At 50.2% G+C, this 25,101-nt stretch overlaps 3 protein-coding genes across 3 annotated transcripts in view; 1 reads left to right on the top strand and 2 right to left on the bottom strand.

Moving 5' to 3' along the window:
- Dedd2 (death effector domain containing 2) overlaps window positions 1-8,551 on the bottom strand; it is a 17,393-nt gene extending 8,842 nt beyond the window's left edge. Inside the window, exons 1-4 of the mRNA XM_005412386.2 lie at window positions 8,412-8,551; window positions 7,425-7,791; window positions 5,743-5,871; window positions 1,454-1,597 (exon numbers count right to left, since the gene is read on the bottom strand). Coding sequence (XP_005412443.1) covers window positions 1,454-1,597; window positions 5,743-5,871; window positions 7,425-7,752 — 601 coding nt within the window. The 5' untranslated portion in view covers window positions 7,753-7,791; window positions 8,412-8,551. The remainder of the gene's footprint in view (window positions 1-1,453; window positions 1,598-5,742; window positions 5,872-7,424; window positions 7,792-8,411) is intronic.
- A 1,555-nt stretch (window positions 8,552-10,106) lies between these two features.
- Window positions 10,107-14,339, top strand: Znf526 (zinc finger protein 526). The gene is made up of 4 exons (XM_013508753.1): window positions 10,107-10,183; window positions 11,536-11,632; window positions 12,074-12,172; window positions 12,264-14,339. Exon 4 carries the CDS (start codon window positions 12,281-12,283, stop codon window positions 14,300-14,302), a length of 2,022 nt encoding a protein of 673 aa, XP_013364207.1. The 5' UTR covers window positions 10,107-10,183; window positions 11,536-11,632; window positions 12,074-12,172; window positions 12,264-12,280; the 3' UTR covers window positions 14,303-14,339.
- A 2,383-nt stretch (window positions 14,340-16,722) lies between these two features.
- On the bottom strand, window positions 16,723-24,433 carry Gsk3a (glycogen synthase kinase 3 alpha; the record flags this gene model as incomplete). The annotated part of the gene is given in 10 exon segments (XM_013508754.1): window positions 16,723-17,413; window positions 18,175-18,267; window positions 18,546-18,732; window positions 19,318-19,413; window positions 19,496-19,593; window positions 20,539-20,645; window positions 20,735-20,865; window positions 22,521-22,631; window positions 22,781-22,864; window positions 24,246-24,433. Coding segments are annotated over 10 exon segments (1,169 nt in total), but the record flags the coding sequence as incomplete, so codon positions are not given.
- Window positions 24,434-25,101: the final 668 nt, after the last annotated feature.

Raw genomic sequence — 25,101 nt, 5'->3', positions numbered from 1 at the left:
GTAATTAACTACCTCAGCTTAATTATTATTTTTTATATTTTTCAGTGGCAAAGTTTCACATTTATTAAAAGTAAGAAAAAACAGGCTCTGTAAAGCAAGTTTGGGCCAAATGTAGAAAAAATTTTTTAAAATACACCTTACAGCCAGGCATGGTGGTGCACACCTGTGACCTCAGCACTCGAGAGGTGGAGGCAGGAGGATCACTGTGAGTTCAAGGCCAGCCTGAACTACATAGTGAACTACCCTGTCTCAAAAAGGTAAGAAACAAAACAACAACAACAACAAAAAAAACACCTTACAGTATGGGATGGGCTACTGCACAATAGCCTATTTTTTGAGATAGGGTCTTACTATGTAGAGCTCAGGCTAGCCTCAAACTCGTAATCCTCCTGCCTCAGGCTCCCTGGAGCTAAGATTATAGTCATGTGCCACCACACCCAGCTTAGAGTTCTTTGAAAAAGAGGAATCAGGTCACATTACTCCCTTGCTTAAAACCTTTTGACAGCCCAGGAAGCCTACCTGGCTCCTCCACCCATTCCCAATCCTCTGCATGGCGCCTGCCGAAGTGACCTTAGTTCCACGCGTCTGTCACCCGGCTACAAGGTCAGAGCAAGGGCTTCCTGCTGCAGTTCCACCCCAAGCCCACTGCACAGCAACAGCAAGACTAAAAGCATAACCCACACAGCACATGCTCTGGGCCAGCTGCTATTCCAAGCATTATCATGTGGTTAACTTGTCTGTTCTCACAACTCTAGTCAGAACCATTATCAGCCTTGTGTTACAGATGTGGAAACAGGCCCTGAGAGGTTCAGTCACCTGCACAAGGTCAGACAGCCAACTTATTTCAGTGCCAAGACTAGGATGTAAATCAGGCAGCCTGACTCGCGGCCCTTGTTTTTCTACCCCTGTGATATTCCACCACTGCACAAGATATGACTATGAAATAAGTAGCCCCTGCAGATGTTTGCTGAACAAACAAATGAAATTACAGAAAGGGAGTTATCAGGGAGGGCTTCCCGGGGGTGGGGTAGCACATGATTTCATCCTTTAACTACGGCAGGACATGGACAAGCAAGATGGCAATGGAAAGGACAAGAGTCCCATTGTGCTATGGACTGACGCAGTGACGCTCACCTGTAAATCCCAGCTATTTTGGGAGACTGAGGCAGGAGGATCACAAATTCAAGGCTGGCCTGAACAACTTTAGCGATACCCTAACTCAAAAATAAAAAGGATCAGGGATTTAAATAAAAAGCTCAGTGGTAGAGTATCTGCCTAGTAAACACAGGACCCTGGATAATAACAGTAATTCCCCGGGGCTGGATGGGTGCCTGCGTTGCTGCCTTCCTGTAAGGTGTGTCACACCCTGTCAGATGCTCACTTCCCCCACCATCCCATTCTACAGCCTGCCCTGGGCACTGTCCATGCTTTCCCAAAGCCCGCGGACACCTACCACAGGTCACTTTGCCTTCTGATGCAGGCCTGGTTGGCTCCTGCTGCTGCTGTTGCTGGGGGGCAGGGGGACCCCCTCTCCGCCGCCTTCTGGCACCACTAGGGCGGCCCCGACTCCACCGCTGTCGCTTGGTCGGAGGGGAGTCTGAAGCGAGACAGAAGGGGTAGACTGAGGACCAGGATGACAGGTAAAGGGCCAACATAGGTGTCCAGAAGGAACTCAAGACCACTCTCTCTGCTGTGAGCCTTTGGAGGAGTCCCTCCGGAATGCTCTTGTCTAGAAGATGGGGTACCACTGACAATCATCATCTGGAAGAGCACACCCCAACATTTAGTCGACTCTACCGGTCTAAAGCCCATAGCCAAGCATGATGGCACACGCCTGTCATCTCAGCACTTGGGAGGCTGAGGCAGGAGGATCACTGCAAATTCAAGGCCAGCCTGGATTACACAGTGAGTTCAAGGCTGGTCTGAACTACATGGAGAGACCTAGTCACAAAAAATAGATAAATAAAGACGTCTTTGCACACTCACATCAGGTGAAAAGCATGATTACAGCCACTGGGGCATCATATATAATCATGAAAACCTGAACACAATACAAAGATCCAACAGGAAAAAACAGGAGTAGTAGAGTAGCTTCCAGGATACTGTGTTACACTTTGCATAATAAAAGGAGAGGAAGTAAGAACACATATTTGTTATTTTTACAACATAAAACACTGGCAGCCCCCTACAGTAGCACAGACCTGTAATCCCAGCAGTCAGGAGGCTGAGGCAAGAGGGTCTCTGTGAGCTACACAGTGAGTTTAGGGCTAGCCTGTAACTCACAGAAAGACCCTGCCTCAAAAAAACACAGGGGCTGGGGATTTCACTTAGCGGCACAGCACCTGCCTGGCAAGCACAAGGTTGTGAGTTCGATTCCTGGTACTAGAAGAAAAAACAACAACAACAACAAAAACACTGCAAGGACAAATCAAAAATGAATGAAACAAAGCTGGGCATGGTGGTACACGCCTATAATCCCAGCACTCAGGAGGCTGAGGCAGAAAGATCATTGCGAGTTCAAGACCAGCCTGGGCTAAAAGTGAGCTCAAGGCCAGCTTAAACTGCATAGCGAGACCGTATCAAAAAAAAAAAAAAAAAGGAATGAAACCACTTGTATGATCTACTTTGGGAGACGAATGACACAGTTTCCTTTTATTTTACCCCTGACAGGGGCTGGGAATTTAGCTCAGCAGCAAAAGCGCCTGCCTGGCAAGCGCAAGGTTGTGAGTTCGGTTCCCGGTACCGGAAAAAAACCAAAAAAAAAAAAAAGAACATATTTTACCCCTGACAGTTCTAAGAGTATCTTTTTTCATACCTTAGTTTTGTCTTTTGAGTCATGTAACTGTTTTATACACTCAAAAACTTAAAAGGAAACTAAAAGAAACAAACCCTAAAAGTAAACAGAAGTTAAAACATATGAGCCTAACTGTATATATAATTGGTAACATGAATACTCAGAGAAAACAGTTACTTCAAGTTACATGGAAAAACATTCTGACTGCAAACTCTCAGTGGGATATGACCAAAGAACAAGAACCACAAACAAATTTCCCATAAGATACGCTCAGTAGCAGTACTAGCTTTGTAATTCTGATGCTATTCTATTATTACTGTATAATTTATTATTGGTGTAAAAAGAAGCAAAAAAAATCCGTTTCTCAATATAATTTTTTTCTTTATATAATTAACAGCCAAGATTTTAGTATAAAAAAATCCTGTTAACTTTGAATTTAAAATGTACTAATAAGATCTTCAGCAGTGGCACATGCCTATAATCCCAGCACTTCGGAGGCTGAAGCAGGAGGATTGCTTCAAGTTTGAAGCCAGCCTGGGTTACAAAAGCCAGTCGGAACTGCATAGTGAGGCTGTCTCAAAAAGAAAAAAAAAAGAAGAAAAGAGAAAAAGCACAGTCTCTACCTCTGCTCACAGATAGAGCCTAAAAACAATGTGACCACTCAGCACTCAGATTAAATACCATGGCTTCTAAAAGAAACCAGGCTCTTAAGAAATAGCTGATTCTAGGGTTGAGGAAGGGACAAGTTTAAGGTGAGCCCAAAACATCTGCACTGCCACAAAGCAGGAGGCAATCACGGCAGAAAGGCACAGAGACTAGTGTGCTCACCTCCGCAACACATATACTAAAAGAGACTAACCACTTTGAACTTTGGGAAAAATGATTGACTATAACAAGGTAAATAACAACTCTAGGGGCCAGGGATATAGCTCAGTGGCACAGTGCCTGCCTGGCAAGCACAAGGTCCTGAATTCGATTCTGAGTACCAAAAAAAAAATAATAATAATGACTCCATAGTGATACTCAAAAAAATATGAAAGAATCTTTCTTGAAGAATTCCATCTAATAGAAATAGAGAAAAGAAAAGAATTAGAAAATCACTCTTTTGCAAACACCAGTGTGATAGATGGTTTAGGGTAAAACAGGCAGGGTTCACTAACAGATGCTAAATCCACTGGGTAAATGGCCACTGGGGACCAGAATATCCAAAGTATTAGCCCACAGAGTGTTAAACCTTAACAGGAAAGAAATGTCTCTTTACAGTCAGGCATGGTGGTGCACACCTGTGAAGGCCACAGCAGAAGAATTTTAAGTTCAAAGCCAGCGGGGCTACCTAGTAAATTCAAGGCCAATGTGGACTATGCAGTTGACTATGTAGATGAGAGCCTGTCTCAAAAAATAAATAAAGAAATATCCTTTTACAAAAAATATGGTAGATATTACCTTCACAAAGTGATTAAACTTCCCCCATTTACAAATGGACAACCAGACCTTGCATATCTCATGGTATGCTCCAAAATGAAGAACATGGCATCAGTCAAGGAGTAACTCTGTTTAAAGTGTATAATCTGAATCTAACCAAGCCTCCAAACCTAATTCCCACTCTACAGGAAATATGGGGGACAAGTGGGTGTGGTTATGCATACCTGTAATCACAACACTTGAGAGGCTGAGGCAGGAGTATCACCATGAGTTTGAGGCCAGTCTGGGCCACATGGGTGAGTTCAAGACCAGCCTGGACTACATAGAGAGACCATGTCTCAAAAACTATTAAAAAAAAAAAAAAAGGAAAAAGGGCAGATGCAGGTATGAGTGGCTCAGTAGTAGAGCACATGCTTATTAGCATGCATGAGGGCCCCCACCCTTCAAGGTCTAAGGTTGTGGAAAACTCTATTCTATAGTTTGAGATTTAAGAGGGAGGGGAAGGGGACATAAAAAGAACTGAGATGTATTATGTGCTTGTACCCATTCCCTAAGATGAATGTCATCATTATGTACTGCAAACATGTACTAACAAAAGGAAAAAAATTTTTAAATAAATAAAATAAATTTTAAAATACATAAGAGTGCTTGCTTCAGCAGTACATATTTTAAAAAAATATGTAAGAAGAGATTAAGGAGATATAACTGCATGCATAACAACTCAACCATGAGTATATCCTAAAAGTTGAGACAGTCTTAAGAGACTTGAAAATGAACAATCAGGGTATCAGAGAATATTTACTTTTTTAGGTACAATAATGATCTTGAAGTAGTACAGAATATCCTTATTCTCAAGTGATGCCTACTAATGAGGAGTTAATCTGTTGATGCCTGTAATTTACCCTCAGAGAGTTCAACAAAGAACCCAGAATTACATATACACATATAAAGCCAAATGGCATGGGGCTGGGAATTTAGCTCAGCGGCACAGCGCCTGCCTGGCAAGCACAAGGTTGTGAGTTTGATTCCCAGTACCGGAAAACAAACAAACAAAAAAAACCAAAACAAAAACAAAAAAAAAGCCAAATGGCAAAAGGTAAATGATTACTTAATCTAAATGAAGATATTTAACTTCTATGCATGTTTGAAATTTATGATAATAATAATAAACTGAGGGAGGGAGAAGAGATAGAATAAATTAATTGGGACATGGCAACTAAACCAATTAGAGGCATTCAGCATGAATAAATCTCAGCAACAGGTCTAGCAAAGACAATCAGGTACAAGCTGATACCTACAACATGGTGTCATTTAAATGAAATAGAAAACAACATGAAACAATTCTGTGGGCTGCTCCAGAGCACAGCTTGCGGCCTCTTGTAGCAATAACACAATAATAAACATAGAACACTGTGAAAATGAGGTGCAAAGATCCCTCATGCCACTTCCTTGATGGGCCAGGATGAGGTTTATGAGTTCAGAAGAAAAAGGGTGACACTGCCACCATGCCCACCCAGCAGACCCACCTGTATCCCACTGGCCCTGCTGAGAATCTGAAGAAGTGCTGGAAGTGCTGCACTGACGACGGCGCCGGCAGCTGCCCTCTGTCTTTTTGGAAGAACTGGAGGTCCCATAGTTGTAGCGCTCAGGGGACACTGGAAGAAGAGAACGGAAAGAAACATTAACAGCCTCCTGCCCATTCCAGGTCTAGTCTTCAGCCCCTACCCCTGGAAGAATGCCTGGACCACAAGGTGCCTACGTCCCCCAGAGGTCACACTCAAACACCCTCTGCCCTGAGGGCGCTCACATGGTTCCCTAGACAGAGAATGAATCCCACTCTAGGGCCACTCAGCCCATGTCTACAGCAGCTCCAACTGTCAAGTTATTCTGTATGCAAGCATGATCAGGATCTCTGCAGTGGCCCCTTGAGCCTCATCAACTGTCCCTAGTTCACCTTGAGGCCCCCAGAAGTAAGAAGATCTCTGTAGGCTCCCTGGTCTTTTCTTCTAGAATTTGACTCTCAGACATATTTTTCCACAAATGCCATTTTCTCTTCTAGAGGTGTCCGTCTCGTTATCCAAACCTCACAGCCTTACTTCTTTTTTTTTTTCCCAGTACCAAGAATCGAACTCACGACCTCATGCTTGCCAGGCTGGCACTGTGACGCTGAGCTAAATCCCCAGCCCCCTCACAGCCTCACTCTGGGCTATGAAAACCTATAATCCCCCGCTCCAACCTTGTCACTCCACCTCTAGTAACCCAAGCAAGGGTCCGAGAACCTATGCACACAAAGGTCTTCTGGCAGTCTGAAACCTTCCTAGCTTCCCACTCGTCTCACTACTGTCCTTCTCTCTCAAGCCAAGGGCCTCAACTCTGGAGACAGGCCAGCTAATTTGAATCCCGGCTCCCACATATTCTACCTATGTTACCTGCAAGCCCCTGTGTGACCTTATTATCTTCCTGTCTCTCTCTCCACCCTTGCTTGGGCACCCCTCTATCCTACCACATGGGCTTCTCATGATATCAAGTTCATTCCCACCTCAGGGCTTGGATGCTTGCCTTTCCCTCTGCCTGGGAACTTCTCCCCTGAGATCTGTGCATGGCTGGCAGCACAGCCTCAGTTCAAATGTCATTTCAGAAAGGTCTTCACTGGTTACCTAATCTAAGGCGGCCTCACTTCACTCTGAGGCACTTCCTGCTCCCTCAGTTCCACAACCTTGTTTTAGTCTTTCTGTAACCATAACTTTCTGTAATGAATAACGTATTTACTGGTCTTTGTTTTCTGATGCACCACCTAAACGTAAGCCCCATTATCTTATATCCTCTCTGCCCCGTGTGCCGGAGTCAAGTCTTCTATGTGGCAAGCTGCTGAACTTTTCTGAACCTGTTGTTTTCCTTGTACAGTAAAGACAGCAACAGTATTTCCTCACGGGACTATTACAAGGATACAAGATGACAGTTCATCTGAGGGACTGACAGCAGCGCCTGGCATGAACAAGCCTTCCATAAACAGTGGTCGTCATTATTATTGATGTGGTCAAATTCCACAAGCTCACTCCTCCTTAAACCAAGCCTCCTCCCTCTTTTGTTTCTCATTAATACTGTGTGAAGGGGGGATGGAACGAAACATTATCAGGCCACCGCAGGGGCCCAGCAGGACTGGACCTCCTCCCCACAGGAAGTGTGGCACACTCGCAGTCAACCTTACCTGGCCGGCGCCGTTTGCGCGCCAGGTGCGGCAGCAGGTCGTGGCGGGCAAGCACCCGCAGGAGTTGGCCCAGCAGCCGAAGGTTGCTCTCGTCGCACTGCCCGCGGCGCTCCAGCTCCAGTAACAGCTCCAGGCCGCTGCGGGCGCGGGCCAGGCCGCCAGCTGCGCCGGGGGCCTCGTCCAGCAGGAAGGCCAGAAGCTCCAGCTCGCACTCGGTCAGCTGCCCGCCCACCACCTCGAACATGCGGTGAAGCGACAGCATGCCATAGTAGTCCAAGCACTCATCCTCCTCCCAGCTGGGGGCCGGGGTCGACCCAGACAGCGCCATTCCCGGGGGAGGGATGCGGAACAAGCTCAGAACCAGGCCCTAGAACCCACACGGCGGGGAGGAGGCAGCGGTCAGCTACGAGGCGGTCGGGACTCCACACCGGCCAGTGCGTGTTCCCCCGCCCCGGCCAGGCAGGGCCGCCCCACTACAACCCACAAGCGCCTCGGTCTCCCTCTCCCCCGGAAGGGAATGGTATGGCCCAAGGTCCCCTAGTAACAGGTCCGGACGCCCGACCCTGCGGGTTCTCGGGCCAGTCGGGCCAGCCGAGCCCAAAGACCCCTCCCCAGGTGGTACGTTCCAAACTAGCCTCCCGGACGACCGGAGTGATTCGGCCCAAACAAGGACTGCGGCCCATTCCAGGGCACTTTGACCAGGGCACACGGCGCCTTTGGACAGTAAATGTCCGGATGCGGCCCTTGCCTCAGTTCACCAGTATTTTCCACTCAGGCCCTCCGCTCCACCCAAGTGGTACCTTCCTAAAGCGACCCTCTGTCCCCGATCACCGCACCGACCAAGGCAGCAGCCCTTTGCTCTCTACACAGGTGGTACCGTCCGAACCCGACCCTCGCCCTATAAAGGGCGGTCTCACCCTATCCCCAGCGCCCGAGTGGTTTCGTCTGCCCGCCACCAGTAGCCTTTAGGCCTCTTGGGATCCTCACCGGATTCCGGCGTCGGATGACTCCTGGGCGACAGCCGCAGCCACTTGTTTTGGATCTTTCTGGCACCTTCTCTATTATTACGCCTGCGTCACCTCGCTCCTCCTTCTTCCCCCAACTCGCGCAGGTGCGACTGCCACGCCCCTTGGGCGCAAGCGCAGAACGAGACCTACAAGCCCCACCCTCTGAGGCCTCTGCACCCGCCCCGCAACTGAAGCTTCCTGGCTTGGCGGCGCTGCGCTTGCGCAAGGCGAGAACCTCCCGGGTCTGGCACTCGCAGTGTCTCTACTTCTCCCGCAGGTGACTCGAGACACCGCGTCCCGGGTTACCCCACATCATGACCTGTGGAAATATTCATCTCATAAACTACAGCCCCCTCCTGATCACGACCAAGACGCCCGCATTATCACTGCCCCAGCTTCCGGAGGCAAAGGTCTACAATAAAGACTGCCTTGGCTCCCAGGAACGTCCAGGCCACTTAGGGTCAAGACTTGGATCTCCTGCAGTACTGACCCCTACTCCTAATGGCAGCCAGGAACCTACATCTGTACTGTCTCATGATTCAGTTTGGAAACACACCTTTATCCCGAAGAGCACACACCCCCACCCCACCTATAAATTCCTTTTGATAGAGACCAGGATTCCCCAGTCTCATGTTCGGAACTGCATAACTTCCTTCCAAATCACAGTACACCCGTCCATCCCGATATGCACATCTCTTCCCTGCAGGATCAGGGAGCCATTCAAATGCCCTGTCCCTAACTGCACCAACAAGAGCAGGTCTGTCAAGGCTGTGGTGTCCGCGCTTCCCCTGCCGAGGGCTTCGGGCGTGACGGTGGCCAGACACCCACTTAGGTGACTCAAGGTCAGGGCTAGCACGTGCCTGACACAAGTCTCCTTGCCGACTGGTTCCACCCCCGGAATGACCTCCCCTGGGGAGGCGGGAGTCCTGTGTCCTGCCTGGCCTTGGGTCAGTACAGGCTCTGCTTCGGCTGCATCGGTGGCTCGGAAGAATCTCTTCATTTCTCTGGGTCTTAGTTTCCCCACCTGTGAAACAGATGGATGGCTACGAGCCCCTATGAAAGCATAGTACCGAACTGAGTACCCAGTGGGCGCCTTGTAAGTGACGATCATTAAGTGAAGTGAGGAAAAGGGTAGCGATTTCACAAACTCAGAAGGACTGTGTCCATGCTAGATAGGGTACCCACGGTGTATGTATGAGCCCCCCCACTCCTGAGCGCTTTTGCGTGTGGATCATCCAATCCCTTCAACAGCCTCTGAGGTGGATAGGAGTCAAAGCCCATTTTACAGATGAGCAAAACTTAAGGCGCACACAGGGGAAGTACTTCAAGTTTGGCTGCCTTCAAAGCTGTGTTCTCAGAGACTCTCAGTCTCTTCAACTATGAAATGACACCTGTCAAGGCCTCCTGCCGGCCAGTTCCCTCTATGGGCCCTCGCGCTCTGTGCCCACTTCTCTCCGCTGAACTTTCAAACTCGCAGCAGGAAAAGAGCGGCCACAGAGAACTGCGCAGACGCTTCTCGGTGCCGGGACCCCGCCCATAGGGCACAGTTGTGTTGAGTGGAGAAACTCGCAGAGACCCGCCTGAGAGTGAACACGCAGGCGCAAGGGCGCGTGCCCTGCGCTGCCGGTTCTGATTGGCCGCCACGTGTAAGGGCGCCGCCCAATGGGAGGTGTGGATAGTGAGGGGTCTCGCACGCCCGGAGCCGGGGGTCTGTGTCAAGAGCTGCAGGACCTGTTAAGGCAAGAGAAATGGGTGAGGGTGCAGCGGGGCGGGCGGGGAACGGAGCGCTGGGCGTACGGAGAGGGTGGAGGGGGACTGAAGAGGACCCTGGGGGTTGAAGAACCTCGGGGCCTGTGCTAGGGCGGGAGCTGAGCAGAGTGAAGGAGAGCGCTCCTTCCTGTGTGCCTTAGAGGCTTTGGTTGCCCTCCTGCGGTGTGCGGTACCCTAAGCTTGGCTCCCTCCCACCCGCTGCAGGGACTTCTCGGGGCGCCGAGGAGAGGAGTTTGGCAGAAAAGGGATGTGTAGCAGGAAAAGTTGAACTTTCAGGCCTTGGTGGGTTCTTTCCTGGTAAGACTTAGGAATTCACTATATGACACCCCCCCCGTTTTGTCCCCCCAGTAGTTCACAATCCAAGATTAAGTAAAAAAAGTCTAGACAGGGAAAGCGCAAATTTCAAGGCCGCTTTCTAGAGAGACATTTCTTGGGTGTCTACTTTGTACAAGTCTTGTAGCGTGCCCTGGGCCTAACCCTAGGGGAGTTCTCTGTTCCAAGTGGGACTGCAAAACAAGGAAAAATGGAACTCTGCTCCCTGTTGGTTGTTTACAGGAAGATTTTTTATGGAATGACTTGTGTATGGATCCTAGAACTCAAAAATCAGTGAAGGATTTGGAATAGGTTGATAAGGAAAGTTTAGCTCCTAGGAATTTAGTGAATAATTTATTCGGTAGTACTTACTGAGCACCACCTAAAAACGGGGCCCTGTGCAGTACTGTTATTGTGGGAATTCACAGTGAGATGGGAGAGTTGGCTTGTAGAAATGCAATGTGCATAGGGATGGTTAAACTCTTAGGTCCTCACTCGCCCAGAGACTCATTCATTCACGAAGTACCTTCTTGGTGCCTACTGTGTGTTGGGCATTGTTTTTGGCACTGGAAATGCCTCAGTGATGAACAGGCTAAAAACCCTCCCCTCAGGGAGCTTAATATGAACAAATTCTATCTGCAGGGATGTAAGCTAAACTCCATCTGCCCTCTGGCACTAACAGATAAGGTGAAGAGATAAAGAAGGTGGGGCTTTCAAAAGGCCCTGGGTTCCATCCCAGGTACCACACACACAAAAAAAAAAAAGAAGAAAAAAGTCTGGGGGGGAGTTATTTGGCCAATAGACAAACTGTGAGCCTCCATGGTGTAAGGGGGCCTGAGTTGCATTGAACCCACACAAGAAGAGAACATAGGGGCAAATTTGAAAGTTAAAATACCTGTCCCTGGTCTGTGGTTTTGTTGGTGACTGGGACTTCCACAAAGAATCAGACCCACCTTGCCTACAAGCTCTCAGTCCTGTAAAGAACACAAAGAAACACTCCAATCTCATGTTTGTTACAACAGAGAAAGCTCAGGATATCATAGGAACCTCAAGAGGCAGGAGCAGACTCACCCTGAGGATATGAAGATGGTCCCAGCAGTTTCACAAAGGAGATATGGGGTAAGAGTTTGCCGAACAAGAAGAGGAGAGTTTTCTTAGCAGAGAAAACAGCAGCATCAAAGACTTAAGTTCAAAACAACTTTTTTAGCAAACTTCAAGTAATATTTATAGCTAGCCTTTATTAAGTATCCGTGACATTGTGATCAGCACTGGTTTAATTCCATTTTACAGATGAGAAAACACTCTGAGAGGGAGGACATAAGCAGTGGAGCTCAGAATCAAGTTGAGGGAGGTCCGGTTCCAGGGCCGGTGCTCTTAAACGTTTTGCCATGTCTCTGTGTGCATAGGTAAAGGAAGAAAGATGTTGCAAAATGAGGAAACTGCATAAACAAAGGCTAGGAGGCTGGAAAAGACATGGTGTATTCTCAGAAAGAGTATGACTGACCCTCGAGGAGAGGGCAGCATACCAGGCCAGACTGAGGAGTGTTCTCTCTTCTGCAGATGCCTGGCTGGTGTGGGCAACAATAGACCTCAAGACACAGGATCACTGAATACGGAGACATAAACATTGGATTAAGATTTGTCAACTGATAGAGGCTGGTGAGTAATGGGATGAGCAAGGGAACTCCTGCGACACCCCCTCTCTCCTGGGTTCCTCGTATGTCACTAGCTCCTGCCCCTCCTTCTCCAGGCACTGCCTTCCCCACAATGGCAGAGGTTGTGGCTGAGATGGCTGAGATGCCAACACAGTCACCAGGGACAGTGGAGATGCCAATATCCGTGTCGTCCATGTCGGGGGAAATGGCAGAGATAGCAACAGAAGTGATGGAAATGACACCTGGGGAGGCCCTTGCCTCATCCCTCTTCTTCCAGCACCACCAGTTTATGTGTTCTGAGTGCGGCAGCCTGTACAACACACTAGAGGAAGTCCTCTCACACCAAGAGCAGCACGTGCTCACTGTGTCAGAGGAGGAGGCACTGACCACACAGGATGCCGGCCTGGAACCAGAGCTGATAGCAGACACTGAGGAGGGGCCTTTCCAGTGTGGTGAATGCAGCCAGCTCATCCTCTCTCCCAGTGAGCTCCTGGCCCACCAGGACGCTCACCTCCGGGAGTCTGCAAGCCAGATCCAGTACCAGTGTGGGGACTGTGAAGAACTCTTTCCCTCACCTGAGCTGTGGGTGGCGCATCGCAAGGCTCAGCACCTTTCTGCTGCAGTAGCTGAGTCATCAGCGCCACCCCCTTTACCTCCCCCAACACCACCCCCTCCACCTCCTGAGGTCAAGATGGAGCCCTATGAATGTCCTGAGTGCTCCACCCTCTGCGCCACCCCAGAGGAATTCTTGGAACATCAGGGCACTCACTTTGACTCCCTGGAGAAAGAAGAGCATAATGGGTTAGAGGACAAGGAGGAGGAATATGAAGAAGATGAGGATGATGATGATGATGAAGAGTCAGAGGATGAGGAGGAGGGAGCTGTCGACTTTGCTGATGATACTGTGGGAGGTAACGAGTCCACAGCCGGTAGAGCCCAGGGCCTCGGGGATTGTTCCCAACACTGTACCTCTGTAGGGGCTCGCCGGAGACACCGAAGAGCATCCCGAGGATCAGCATCAGCTGCCCACCCCTTCCACTGCACCCAGTGTCAGCGCAGCTTCAGCTCAGCAAACCGGCTGCTGGCTCATGGGCGGGCCCATGTGGGTGGCACACACGAATGTACGGCTTGCTCCAAGGTCTTCAAGAAGGCAGCTTCTCTTGAGCAGCACCTGCGGCTGCATCGAGGAGAAGCTCGCTACCTTTGCGTAGACTGTGGACGGGGCTTCGGCACGGAACTCACATTGGTGGCCCACCGCCGGGCTCACACTGCCAACCCACTGCATCGCTGTCGCTGTGGCAAGACATTCAGCAACATGACCAAGTTCCTCTACCATCGGCGCACGCATGCTGGGAAAAGCGGGGCTCCGGCTACAGCAGCAACAGCCTCCCCAGCTCCAACAGAGCCAATACCCCCAACCCCACCCCCTGCCCCACCTGCCCAGCTGCCCTGCCCGCAGTGCCCCAAGTCTTTTGCCTCAGCCTCTCGGCTTTCCAGACATCGACGCGCAGTACATGGGCCCCCTGAACGGCGGCACCGCTGTGGAGTTTGTGGCAAGGGCTTCAAGAAGCTGGTCCATGTACGCAACCACTTGCGGACACACACAGGTGAGAGACCTTTCCAGTGCCATTCTTGTGGCAAGACATTTGCTTCTTTAGCCAACCTCAGCCGCCACCAGCTGACCCACACAGGTGTGCGTCCCTATCAGTGTCTGGACTGTGGCAAGCGCTTTACACAGAGCTCCAACCTGCAGCAGCACCGGCGGCTGCACCTGCGGCCTGTTGCCTTTGCCCGTGCACCCCGGCTTCCCATCACTGGTCTCTACAACAAGAGCCCCTACTATTGCGGGACCTGCGGCCGCTGGTTCCGTGCCATGGCAGGCCTACGGCTGCATCAGCGGGTCCATGCCCGAGCCCGGTCCCTGACACTGCAGCCTCCCAGATCACCGTCTCCTGCCCCACCCCCAGCCCCTGAGCCTCAGCAGACTATCATGTGCACAGAGCTCGGGGAGACCATCGCCATCATTGAGACATCGCAGCCACTGGCACTTGAGGACACGCTGCAGCTGTGCCAGGCTGCACTAGGGGCTAGTGAAGCAAGCGGGCTGTTGCAGTTAGACACAGCCTTCGTGTGACATAAATGAAGAGCAACAATAAAAGGGTTTGGTTGCAGCAGTGAGTGTGGGCACCTCTGGGGAAAAAGAGGACCACCCCTTTGATAAGCCAGGCTGGCATTCATGAGATTCTTGTACACACGTGAGTCCTCAAAACAGCCCTGCCAGGTTTCTCATGTCACTTTTCTCTTCCTGAGGAGAAACTGAAGCTCTAAGTTCCCATGTGATCTGCCCCAGGTCACCCTGCTGTGTTGTAAAGTGAGGCTTGCTGAGGCTCTTGGCATCACCCTTGTGCTCAGCAATATCAGGTGACCATGTTCCCCATCTGTGCTGGGCTTCCTTCATCTCAATTTTGGTATTATGGAAGAACATCTGTAGGTACCCTGATACTAAGCTTAGACTGGGTGATGCTGACTATCCAGTAATGAGCCAGACACAGGCTCTGCCCTCGGGAAGTATGCACTTAGTAGAAGCACACACAAGTACAGATGGTTTATTCTCCCAATGTGGCTCATTGGTTCATTCAGCCTGTGTCCAAAGGTCTCCTATGTGCTCTGCAATGCTGGAGGCTAGAGCTGAGTCAGGTCTAAGGATTTCCTGGGTTATGATGGGGATGTGCAGGGACCCTGGGATCCCACAGTAGGGAACAAACCTTCATGGGAGAACAGGTATGAAAAAGTCTTCCTAGAAAAGGCAGACCCTGAGAAAAAGTAGAAGTCTGCCAGAGGAAAAGAACATTTCAGGCCGACAGCAGTACAGGAGGATGGTAAATTCTAGTGTTTTTGGTGACCATCTTGAAACTACAGTAACTGAACATTTGACCGCATGGCCATGAGAGGCACTGCCCTTAGCATTATATGTATACTATGATCCCAACAGGCGTGAAGTAGATCACAATCTCATCCTTCATGTACAGATGAAAAAACTAAAGCCATCAACTTGCAGAGGCACTGTAAGATTTGAACCGACTGTTCCCTAAGCCCACATTTATAACTACTACTCCTCTAAGTGATAGAGACCGGAAACCACATGCAGAAAGCTGAAGTCAGGATTCATTCTAATTGGAAGAAAAGTAAACCAGGGTCACAGAGCAGTTATGATTTGAGACGGACTTAAAAGATCAAAGGTCTTGGAAGCAGGAAAGGATCCCCAATTTTTTCAAAGGGTCCTGGGGTAATAGTCTTTCCCTTCCTAAGCCAATGCAGGTTAGTGGGGCAGGCTCCCAAGGCCTCTGCACACCAGGTGCTCAGGCAGATGAACCAGAATGCTGCTGGGGCTGGCAGTTGTCCAGGAGGGAAGCCTAGGCCTTGGAAGATGTGCCGAGTAGTTCAGGGCAGTGTCAGGTCTCCCCAGGACCAGAGTGACGTGAGTGGAAGGCTGGCAATGTTCTGGGAAGGGACAGCTGGGCAGGGAGTACAGGGATAGAAGTGAAGGACATCCTCTGAATACACAGTAAACCAGAGGAAGAATGGGTCCCCAGGAACCCACGACTTGCCCTTTGCACAGACCAGCCCGTCTTCCCCTTGTCTAATCTGTGTGCTTTATATGCCCACTTTGCAATCAAGGTGAAATTCAGGCCAGTGTTGAGCAAGAAAGGGAGTCTGTTCTGGGCAATATATAGATGTCCCTAGGCAGTTCGGGGCCCAGAGCCCGCAGGAACAGTCCTGTGACGTCTTAGGTGGAATCCAGCAGAGGACATGCGGTTACTTCTCCCCAGGCTCCCTTTCCCTCCCCTTCTGCAGTCTCCTGCCCGTACTCAGTGTTTGGCACCGTGTGGAAGAGGTGCCATTTCCTTTTGCTTATAGCCCCTACCATCTGCTCCTAGCATTTTCAGTGAGGGGAAAAGCCAAACTCTCTGCCCCAACCTTCCCAGAGTTGTCAATTCCAAACACCCCTGAGAGCCAGAGCAAATAGCTGCCGTGCTTAACACTCTAAAATGAAGCCTTGAGAATCTTCTAGGATTCTGGCCCTATTCCATGTCCCTCCAATCCCACCCGAGTCTACAGGCAGATTAGTTTTAAATTTTTGCCTAAGTGACTCCTTATCCAGTGTCTCCCTGGTCCCACAGCAGCCAACAGTCTGGACTGAGACCGCCTTTTGTTCAGATCTCGACTCTGCAACTTAAGTTCTGTGACCTTGACCCTGTTCAAGAGATCTCCAGTTCTGTCACTGGTCACTGAGGATACTAATCCTTCCCTCTCCTCTAAGCAGTTGATTTATGCGGAGTTATAGGACAGGCTCCTCCCAGACCTGTAGTGCAGAAAAGCTTGTAACTCCACATGCAGAGGGGCGTGATAGGGTGCAGAAGGGTTGGGCACCTGAATCAGGCCAAAACTCAGGCTTCCCAGTGTTTCCCTGCCTAAGACACAGCCCCCTCCTAACCCTGAAGAGCGCTCCAGGCACCCCCTCACCTAGGTGCAAACAGGCAGCCAGACAGGAAGCAGGTTTTCATGCCAATAATTTATTGAACGGAGGTCTGTACACAGGCAAACCTTACTGTGGAAACTTAAGACATCAGGAGTTCTCCTCATTCCCCCAGGCCCTCCAGGACAGGGATGGGAGTGAGGAGGCCTTGGGAGCAGAGGACAGGAGTGGAGATACAGCTGTAGGAGTGGGCAGGGCCAGGATGGATGGTGTGAATCAACGTTTTCTTTAAGAAAAAAATTATAACAATCTATTTACACCTGGGGACCAGGGAAGGGAAAAGATGGAGAGGGCTGATTCTATTTACAAGGGTCATAGGACGGGAGGGGCGTTTGGAAGAAGTGGAGGCTGGGGAATATGAGGGCACAAAAGGGGTAGGAGTTCCTCATGCCCCCAACCCCATCCTTCCTTCCATGTCTTCCCTCCCCACAACCAGTTAAAATCCTCTTAAAAAGCCCATCATAGGAGTCAGGCTGGTAACGGAGGGACTAGAGGTGGGGGTAGGGACTCATTTACCTCTGCCCTCTAGTCTAGGGGCCCAGCCAGGATAGAAGTTTGATGGGCTACACCTCCCCCTTCCCAACCCCCCTTAGGGCTCCCAGATAGACATGGGAGAGAGTAGCTGGTGGGGTCCTCAGGAAGAGTTAGTGAGGGTAGGTGTGGCATCAGGCGCCTGCCAGTCTGAGCCGGTCTGATTCTCATTTAAAGCTGAAGAGAAGAAAAGCAGTAGACAGTTAGCCTTTGCCTTTCAGATCCCCCTGCACCCTCTGCAGAGTGGTAAGATTAAAAGTTAACTCGGGAGGCTGAGGCAGGAGGATCGTTGCAAATTCGAGACCAGCTTGGGCTACAAAGTGAGCTCAAGGCCAGCCTGAACTGCATAGCAAGACCCTGTCTCAAAAAGACAATCAATGTTAAAAGCTGTCTTTAGGTCCACAGATGCAAACTCCAGTGCCAAAAGAGCCAGGCGTGGTGGTGCACACCTGTAATCCCAGCACTTGGGAGGCTGAGGCAGAAGGATTGTTGTGAGTTCAAGGCTAGCCTGAACTGCATAGTGAGACCCTGTCTCAAAAAGACGAAAAACAAAACAAAACAAAAAAAAAAACAAATGCCAAAACAGCCAGCTTGACAATTAAGTCCCTCACACCAAGGAACCAGGCTCCACCTAAGAGGAGGCAGCTGCAGCTAGCCCACTGCCAACCGCAGCCAGGAAGGTGGGCCCTGCTGCCAAATTTGACTTTCTTCACCAAAAGAAAAGAAAATCTGGGCTTTCACCCAAAGTGGTCCAATTTTAAATATGTTCAACAAGTTCAACTTTTTGTTCACACCAAACACATTTCTTTGGTTTTCCAGTTAGCATTTAAACACAAATGTTGGCAACGATGTCCTATGAAGGTGGTCACTGACATGCTGTAAAATATATTTTAGTTCTGAAAAGCTGTTTAACTTTCAGCAGATGCCCTCCAACTTACCTTGTGAGGACGGAGTGAGTGGAGTAGTGCCCGCTGGGGACCTCAAATGAGGAGGGATGAGAATGGCGTTGAGAGACGGTTGGATCGAGAGTTCTAGAGACAGGAATTGACACACCCAGTCAGGGCGGACCCAGGGCATCTGGAAACCCAGTGAGGACTATGATGGGGCACCAAACAAGACCCAGCTATTGGCGAGGCCGGGTTATTGACACCTTTTGCCGCAGAAGTCTTTAAGTATAAAACTGGCAAGAACCTAGCGTAAGATTGTAAAGCATGGCCGAGGTAGCTATGGTTCTCCCATCTGGGGAACAGCTTCTTGAGCCCTATACCTGTTTGGTACCCTGCTTGGCTCCCCACTTCTATGCTCTCACCACCAGGACTGAAGTTGAAGAGAGGGGGAAGCGGGCGGTTGTTGGGGAGCTGGGTTCCAAGACATCGGAGTTCATCAAAGAAGCTGTGGGCACAGGCCTCTAGTGGCGAGAGTCTGGAGGACGGAGTGTACTCTAGCAGGCTTGAACAGAGGGCGATGGCCTCAGGCGGCGTCCGAGATTTGAACACCTAGGGGGAGGGGCGTTCTGGGTCACAGGGGTGAGAGATGCCCTCAGCCCCAGCCCTAGCGTCCTGTGACTCACTGCCCGTAACAAATACAACTGCCTGCCTCTCACAAACCCACCTTCCAAATAAGGAAACAGAGGCACAACCACTGAGAGGAAGTCAATTTTATTCTGGCAGGCAGCCAGCCCAGGTCCTATGATTATATGAGCTTTGCTGAGTTTTAGTATCTCTACCACAGAAATGGAATCTTGATAACCTGTGGGTCCTCAATTTTTTAGATTCCTTAAGTTTTTGTTTTTTGTTTTTTGTTTTTAGACACGGTCTCACTATGCAGTTCTGGTAGCCTGGACTCACTATGGAGCCCAGGCTGGCCTTGAACTCATGGCAATCCTCCTGCCTCAGCCTCCCAAATCCTGGGATTATAGGTGTGCACCACCACACCCAGCTAGATTCTAGATTCCATAAATTTAAATGTTAGGAGTTACTGACTTGCTCCCTGGTTAACTTTAAACCTTCCCAAGCCATGATTCTGAAGCCAAGTACCAGCCCAGTTGGCCTTCAAGAGACCCACTTTTATCCCTACCCTACCTTTGTCCAGGGGTGAGCTTTAATCTGGGGGAACTTGAACTCTGTATAGTTGGGGTTCATCTCTCGGATTTGTTCCCGGGTTGGTGTTCCCAGTACCTGTTTTGATAAGAGAGGGGTCTGAGACAAGGCCCCCCTCTCCCTTAGCCCTGCCCCCTATCCTCCCTGACCCCACTCTCACCTTGATGATCTCCACCAGCTGGTCTACCCCACTGTCCCCAGGGAAGATGGGCTGGCCAAGGAGGAGCTCGGCCAGGACGCAGCCAGCTGACCAAACATCTGAAGGGGAATGGGAGATGTTTAAGACTAGGCAGGTAGGGCCACCAAGCCCATCCCTTTGCAAATCCTTCTATTTATTTCTCATGGCCATCCTGAGGTGTCAGGTACCCCATTTTCTCAGGTCAGAAAGGCAGCATTTGGCTCAAGGTCATACAGACTGGAGCTGGACCTTGAACTTCCAGGTCTGTCCAACTTAGTTGCACTCCCCAGACTACATGTCCTTCCAGCCCTCACTGCCTTGCTCAGTGACCCCAATGAGCCCCTTGTCTTCCTCTACCCGCAGAGGATGAACCAGGCCCAAACTTGCCAAAAGGCACCTGCGCCCTTTGGGCCACAGGAAGGTAAAGCCTCAAATCCTACAATAACTCTTACCTCCCACCTCACTCTTACCCATGAGAAGATTTTTAGCCTGGCTGTTTCACCCCTCCCTAGTCTGTGCTGTGGCCCTCACCACACAGTCGCTCACACACCCTTTTACCCTCATTTCCTTATTTCAGCCTTCCTCGTGCCTAGAAGGTGCCACTACCATCCTCGACAACAGAAGGACACAGAGACCCTAAGAACAGGCGGTACCTTCATGGTAGTAAAGCTGTGCCTGCTGGTTCCCCCAGGGTCACTGCCAGCCCCTCCCCGCCAGCTGAGAACAGAGAGCTGACTGGGAGGTTCCAGAGCTAGGATGGACTCTGGAGTCAGGTGAGCTTTCAAATCCCAGCCCCGCCCCATCTCAGCTGTGCAACTACCGGCAGGTTGCTTCCCGGCTCCCAGCCTTAGGTCACGTATCTAAAATGAGCATGCAACAGCACCAGCCTCCTAAGCTTGTCAGGACCAGGTGAAAGAACAGATGTTAGTTAAGCTTTTATCACCAAGCCTGACACACAGCACACAGAAAGAACTCAAAACCTGCCAAGACTGTCATTCCCAATGCCACCCTCCCATAACTCTGACCGATGGACGAGGTATAATCGGTGGCTCCGAAGATGAGCTCTGGGGCTCGGTAGTAGCGAGAACAGATGTAGGAAACATTGGGCTCCCCCCGGACCAACTGCTTTGCACTGTGGGAAGAAAAGGGCAAGGGTAAACAGCCAAAGGTTAAGGTCCCCCTTACCCTTTTAGCCACCCAGCAAGCCCAGGTCAGTCCCACCTGCCAAAATCGCAGAGCTTGAGGACAGCAGTGTCGGGGTCCACCAGCAGGTTCTGGGGTTTGATGTCACGGTGACACACACCCTGGGAGTGGATGTAGGCCAAGCTCCGGAAGAGTTGGTACATGTACACCTGGGGCAGGCAGGGGACAGCTGAACTCCAGCTCAGCCCTCCCCACACAGCACATCCCTGCACACTGGTCCAGTCTTGGCCTGAAGAGCCCTTCCAGGCCATGATCTTGGATTCTCCAACTTCCGTACATACCACAATTACTTGGAGGACTCGTTAAAACAGACCAATGGGCGCCCAATCTCACGGGGTTTTGTTTTTCAACAATACCGAAGAATGAACTCAGTACTTTCACACTGAGTATAGCCCCACCCCTATTTTTATTTTTTACCTTGAGACAGGGTCTTGCTAAGTCACTAAGTGGCCCAAGCTGGGCCCAAACTTTCTACCCTCCTGCCTCTTAAGACTATCATACCTGCCCAACTAAGAGTTTCTAATTCTGTGACTTCTGCAACAAGCCCTCTGGCACGGATGCTGGTCCCCAGGCCAAACTTTGACAACTACTGCTGCAACCACACCCCTTGGCAGAAGCCTGCTGAGTAGAACAGACACAATGGAAGGCCTTGTCATAAAGTAGGCTGGGGAGTCAGGCACTTGGCTTCCCCCTCACCAAAAACCATTGGTTCTTGAAGAGCTCAGCCTCCTTCACTCGACAGTCAAAACCACCCCCAAGCCAGCCCCCACTCCAGCTCAGTTCTGCTGCCTCTCTCCCACTTACTGACTAGAACCCAAGTGCCAAAAGATCAGGGATCTTTTGAGTTATGATCACTTCTGCTTCCTTGGGGCCAAGACCAGTGTCTGAGATGTATTAATTGCCCAACTTGTTCTCCACCACATACAAAAGGTCCCTCCTTTGTCCCTGTTCCCTTCAGCAAGATCCCATTACTTTTCTGTGCATCTGATCTCCTCCCCAAACTCTTCCTTGTTCCTTGTCACCTCCAAACCAGGCTGAGTTAGGATGTCCTTTTCCCAGAATCCCCTATGCTCCCTCTAGTATAGCAGTACCTAGTTTCATGGTTTCCTGGACAGCGCCTGTCAGCCCCACCAAACTAAGTGCTCTGTGAGGGCAAGACAAGGGTGTCAGTAAGCTGTGCTTTTGGAATTTCTCAGCACTGGGCCCCGTGTGCACGCAGCTAGAGCACAGCTTCACCCAACCAGAGAACTCCCTTTCCAGGAGGTGAGATTCAGCAGCAGCAACCACTGACAGAGCCCATGTCAGCTTACCCAGGAGTGTAGTGCTTAAAGCCAACGCAAGGAGCAGCTGGGGCCCAAGCAACCTCCAGCAAACAAACCCACACCTCCTACCTCCCAATGCAGCACCGTTCCAGCCTGTCCTGAAACTACATCATTCCTGGGCTTCACTCATTTATTGATGTATTCATTCAGATACCTCCTGAAGATCTGAATACCCAGGACACAGTGCCAGGCATGGGGAATGGTCCTACAGATGATGTAGGAACATGTACCTAACAACACTAATATTAGTGGCTCCTGGTGTGGATCTGAGCAGGTACTCTGCCGCCTCTTCAGCCCCCTGGTCCAGCTGCCTTCCTGATCCAGTCAGCCCTTGCCTCGGCCCTCCCCTCCTCTATCAAACTCCATCTAGGGGCTAGAGGAGCAAAGGCATGAAACATGGGACCCCCCCAAAACCAACATAACCTTGAAAGAGGAGGAAACCTGTACAAGAAATGAGGCTCTGGAGCAGCCTGCCTGCCTACCTTGACATAGATGATAGGGATGGTCAATTTGGCCTTGGTGAAATGGCGGGCCACCCGGTACACTGTCTCGGGCACATATTCCAGCACCAGATTTAGGTAAAGCTCATCTTTCTGAAGACAAAAAAGGAGGTGTGAGGTACTGACACCAAGGGGAAAGGGAAGGTGTATAAGCCACAGTCAGGGAAAGACGACCTATGAGAAAGCTAGGCAGGAAAAATGGGTGGAGCCACACCCTCACCCTGGGCACCCCAGTGTCTCACCTTCTCCCCACTGGAGTAGAAAAAGTACCGCAGTCTCACAATATTGCAGTGGTCTAGCTTACGCATAATCTGCAGCTCTCGATTCTTGGGGACAGAGGAAGAAAATCTCAATACAGCCAACCCTTTCTCTCTGCCTCCCCTCCCCAGTACACTCACCTCAGCCCTGTTCCCACTCCTGCCAACACAAAACGCAGCTGCCTTTGTATCCTAGTACCAAGGCCCTTCAGGGGCACCCGCAATTCTTCACTGCAAACCTCCTCCCCGCACACTCAGCTGGAGGCCTGTGCACCAATTCCAAAACACAGATGTGTTCTTTTCAGCCCACTTTGTAAAAGTTTTCAACTTATTGCTGACATTTACAAGCCAAGTCACTTCACTTACAAAGCCAAAGCCAGTTCTCAGCTTTACATGAAGAATCAGATGAAGTGGCCACATATGGCTTGCTGCCCTCCAAGCCATAAATAACCATAGACCCATATTGGCCATCCAGTTCACCCTGGTCCTCACCACTCGCTGCTGCTCTCCCAGAGGCATCCCAGACTTTCAACTCTAGCTTGGATCCTGAGTCCCAGACTCCAGGCTTCCAATTCTCATTTTCGGAGCTATGCTTCAGCCTCTTCCCAGATGCCCACTCTGAGCATTCTCCCCCATGCTCCCGAGGCCTCAGAGCTCCCTGCCCCCAGACCCTCTCACTTCTGCAGGTCAACCCTAACCAACTTTTGGGTTCATCCTGACCAACAGTCCTTCCAGTCCAGACCCAGGCCCTGACCTAGCCTCAGTTACCCCACATCCAGGGTAGCCTAGATTCCAAATGCCAGCCCCCCAAATACCAGCTATCCTTCCACTACCATCTCCATCTAGTTCCCTGGGCCTCTGCTAACTCATAGGTCAACGCTGCCCAAGTAAGAGAGGGCAGGCACCCCTCCTCAGAAGGGACAGTGCCCCGCACCAACAAAAGTAGTCTGTGAACAGAGCATGGGCTGAATTCCATCTTGCAGCACTGGCCAAAGACTTGGGGCAGAGTGCTACCTTCAGCACCACCAGCATCAGCCATGCCATCTCCCTTCTCTGGGAAGAAATGTATCCATTAGCAAATGTATCCATTATCCAAATGGAGAGCGCTTGGGAATCACATAGGCTAAATTCTAGTCTCTTGACTAGGATATTTTATATGCACATTTCATTTCTGCTTGCTTAACATGGGGATAACAACACTACCAATCTTCAGAGAACCTTTAGGTACACTGAATAAGAACTCACCTATCAAGCACTTATATTAAGCAAACGCCCAATAAATGTCAGCTCTCAACTCTCCTGGAATCAACTTTTCCAATCTTCCATTCAATTCATTCCCTTCCTTCTTCTCTGACCCATGCTCAGGTCCCCTCTGAAGCCCAGGTGCCAGCTCTCTTGCTGAAACTCTCAGCAGTCCCCAAAACTGCTCATTTTCATTTCCCCAAGCTACCTTGAACCTCTTGTCCTGAAGAACCTTCTTGATAGCCACCAGCTCCCTTGTCTCTGCCAGCCGTGCCTGGTACACGACCCCAAATGAGCCATTGCCAATCACTTTGATGTCTGTGTAAGCCACTTCTTGAGAGCGCTCTGGGCCTTGTCCTAGAGTGGCTACCACTGTGGTCACCTTCCCGCTGTCACCTGGGGAATAAAGGGGACACACAATCCACTGGTATTTCCTCTCCAGCCACCCTCTATCTCTGCTGGGGCTTCTTTGTCCCTTCCCACTCTCTGAGGAAACCCCCACTGCCCTTTCCTTTTTTCTTCAGGAAGCCCTAAATCCTACCTCCTCCCATATGGCAGGACAATGACACCTAAGCCTCTTTGCTGTACAAGGATTGACAACCCCTAATTTCCACGTCTAGAAAGCATCAAATCACTGGTCCCTGTTGATACTGGAAGACACCATCAACCCTAGGTGTTGAATTCATCTATCGTGGGCTCATTGCCCTCTGGCCCCCTCCTGTAGGAAAAGCATGATCTGACAGCTTCCACTTAAAAGAACAGAACCCTGAGGTACTTCTACTTTAGGAAAGCAGTGATCACTTTCATCAACCTGGAGAACAGTGCCTTCTAAATCTTTGCCAGTAGAACTGGTAACTTCATCACTGGCTCCTGGTGACAAAAATGAACATGCTCTCCTGGTATGGACTATTGCCTTGACCCCCATTTTGGGGGGATAATTCCCCCCCCCCCCCCGCAAACACATTAGATCAGGCACAGACCTGACTTCTTTATATGTGTGGTCCAGAGCAGCACCAGATGTGAGGACAGTGAGCTCAATATCTGTCCTGAGGGGGCTATTCCAG

Source organism: Chinchilla lanigera, unplaced genomic scaffold, assembly GCF_000276665.1.
Source record: "Chinchilla lanigera isolate Chin_1 unplaced genomic scaffold, ChiLan1.0 scaffold00154, whole genome shotgun sequence".
Taxonomy (NCBI): Eukaryota; Metazoa; Chordata; class Mammalia; order Rodentia; family Chinchillidae; genus Chinchilla; species Chinchilla lanigera.
The sequence above is the reverse complement of the archived record's forward strand: the minus strand, read 5'-3'. Positions and strand labels throughout refer to the sequence as shown.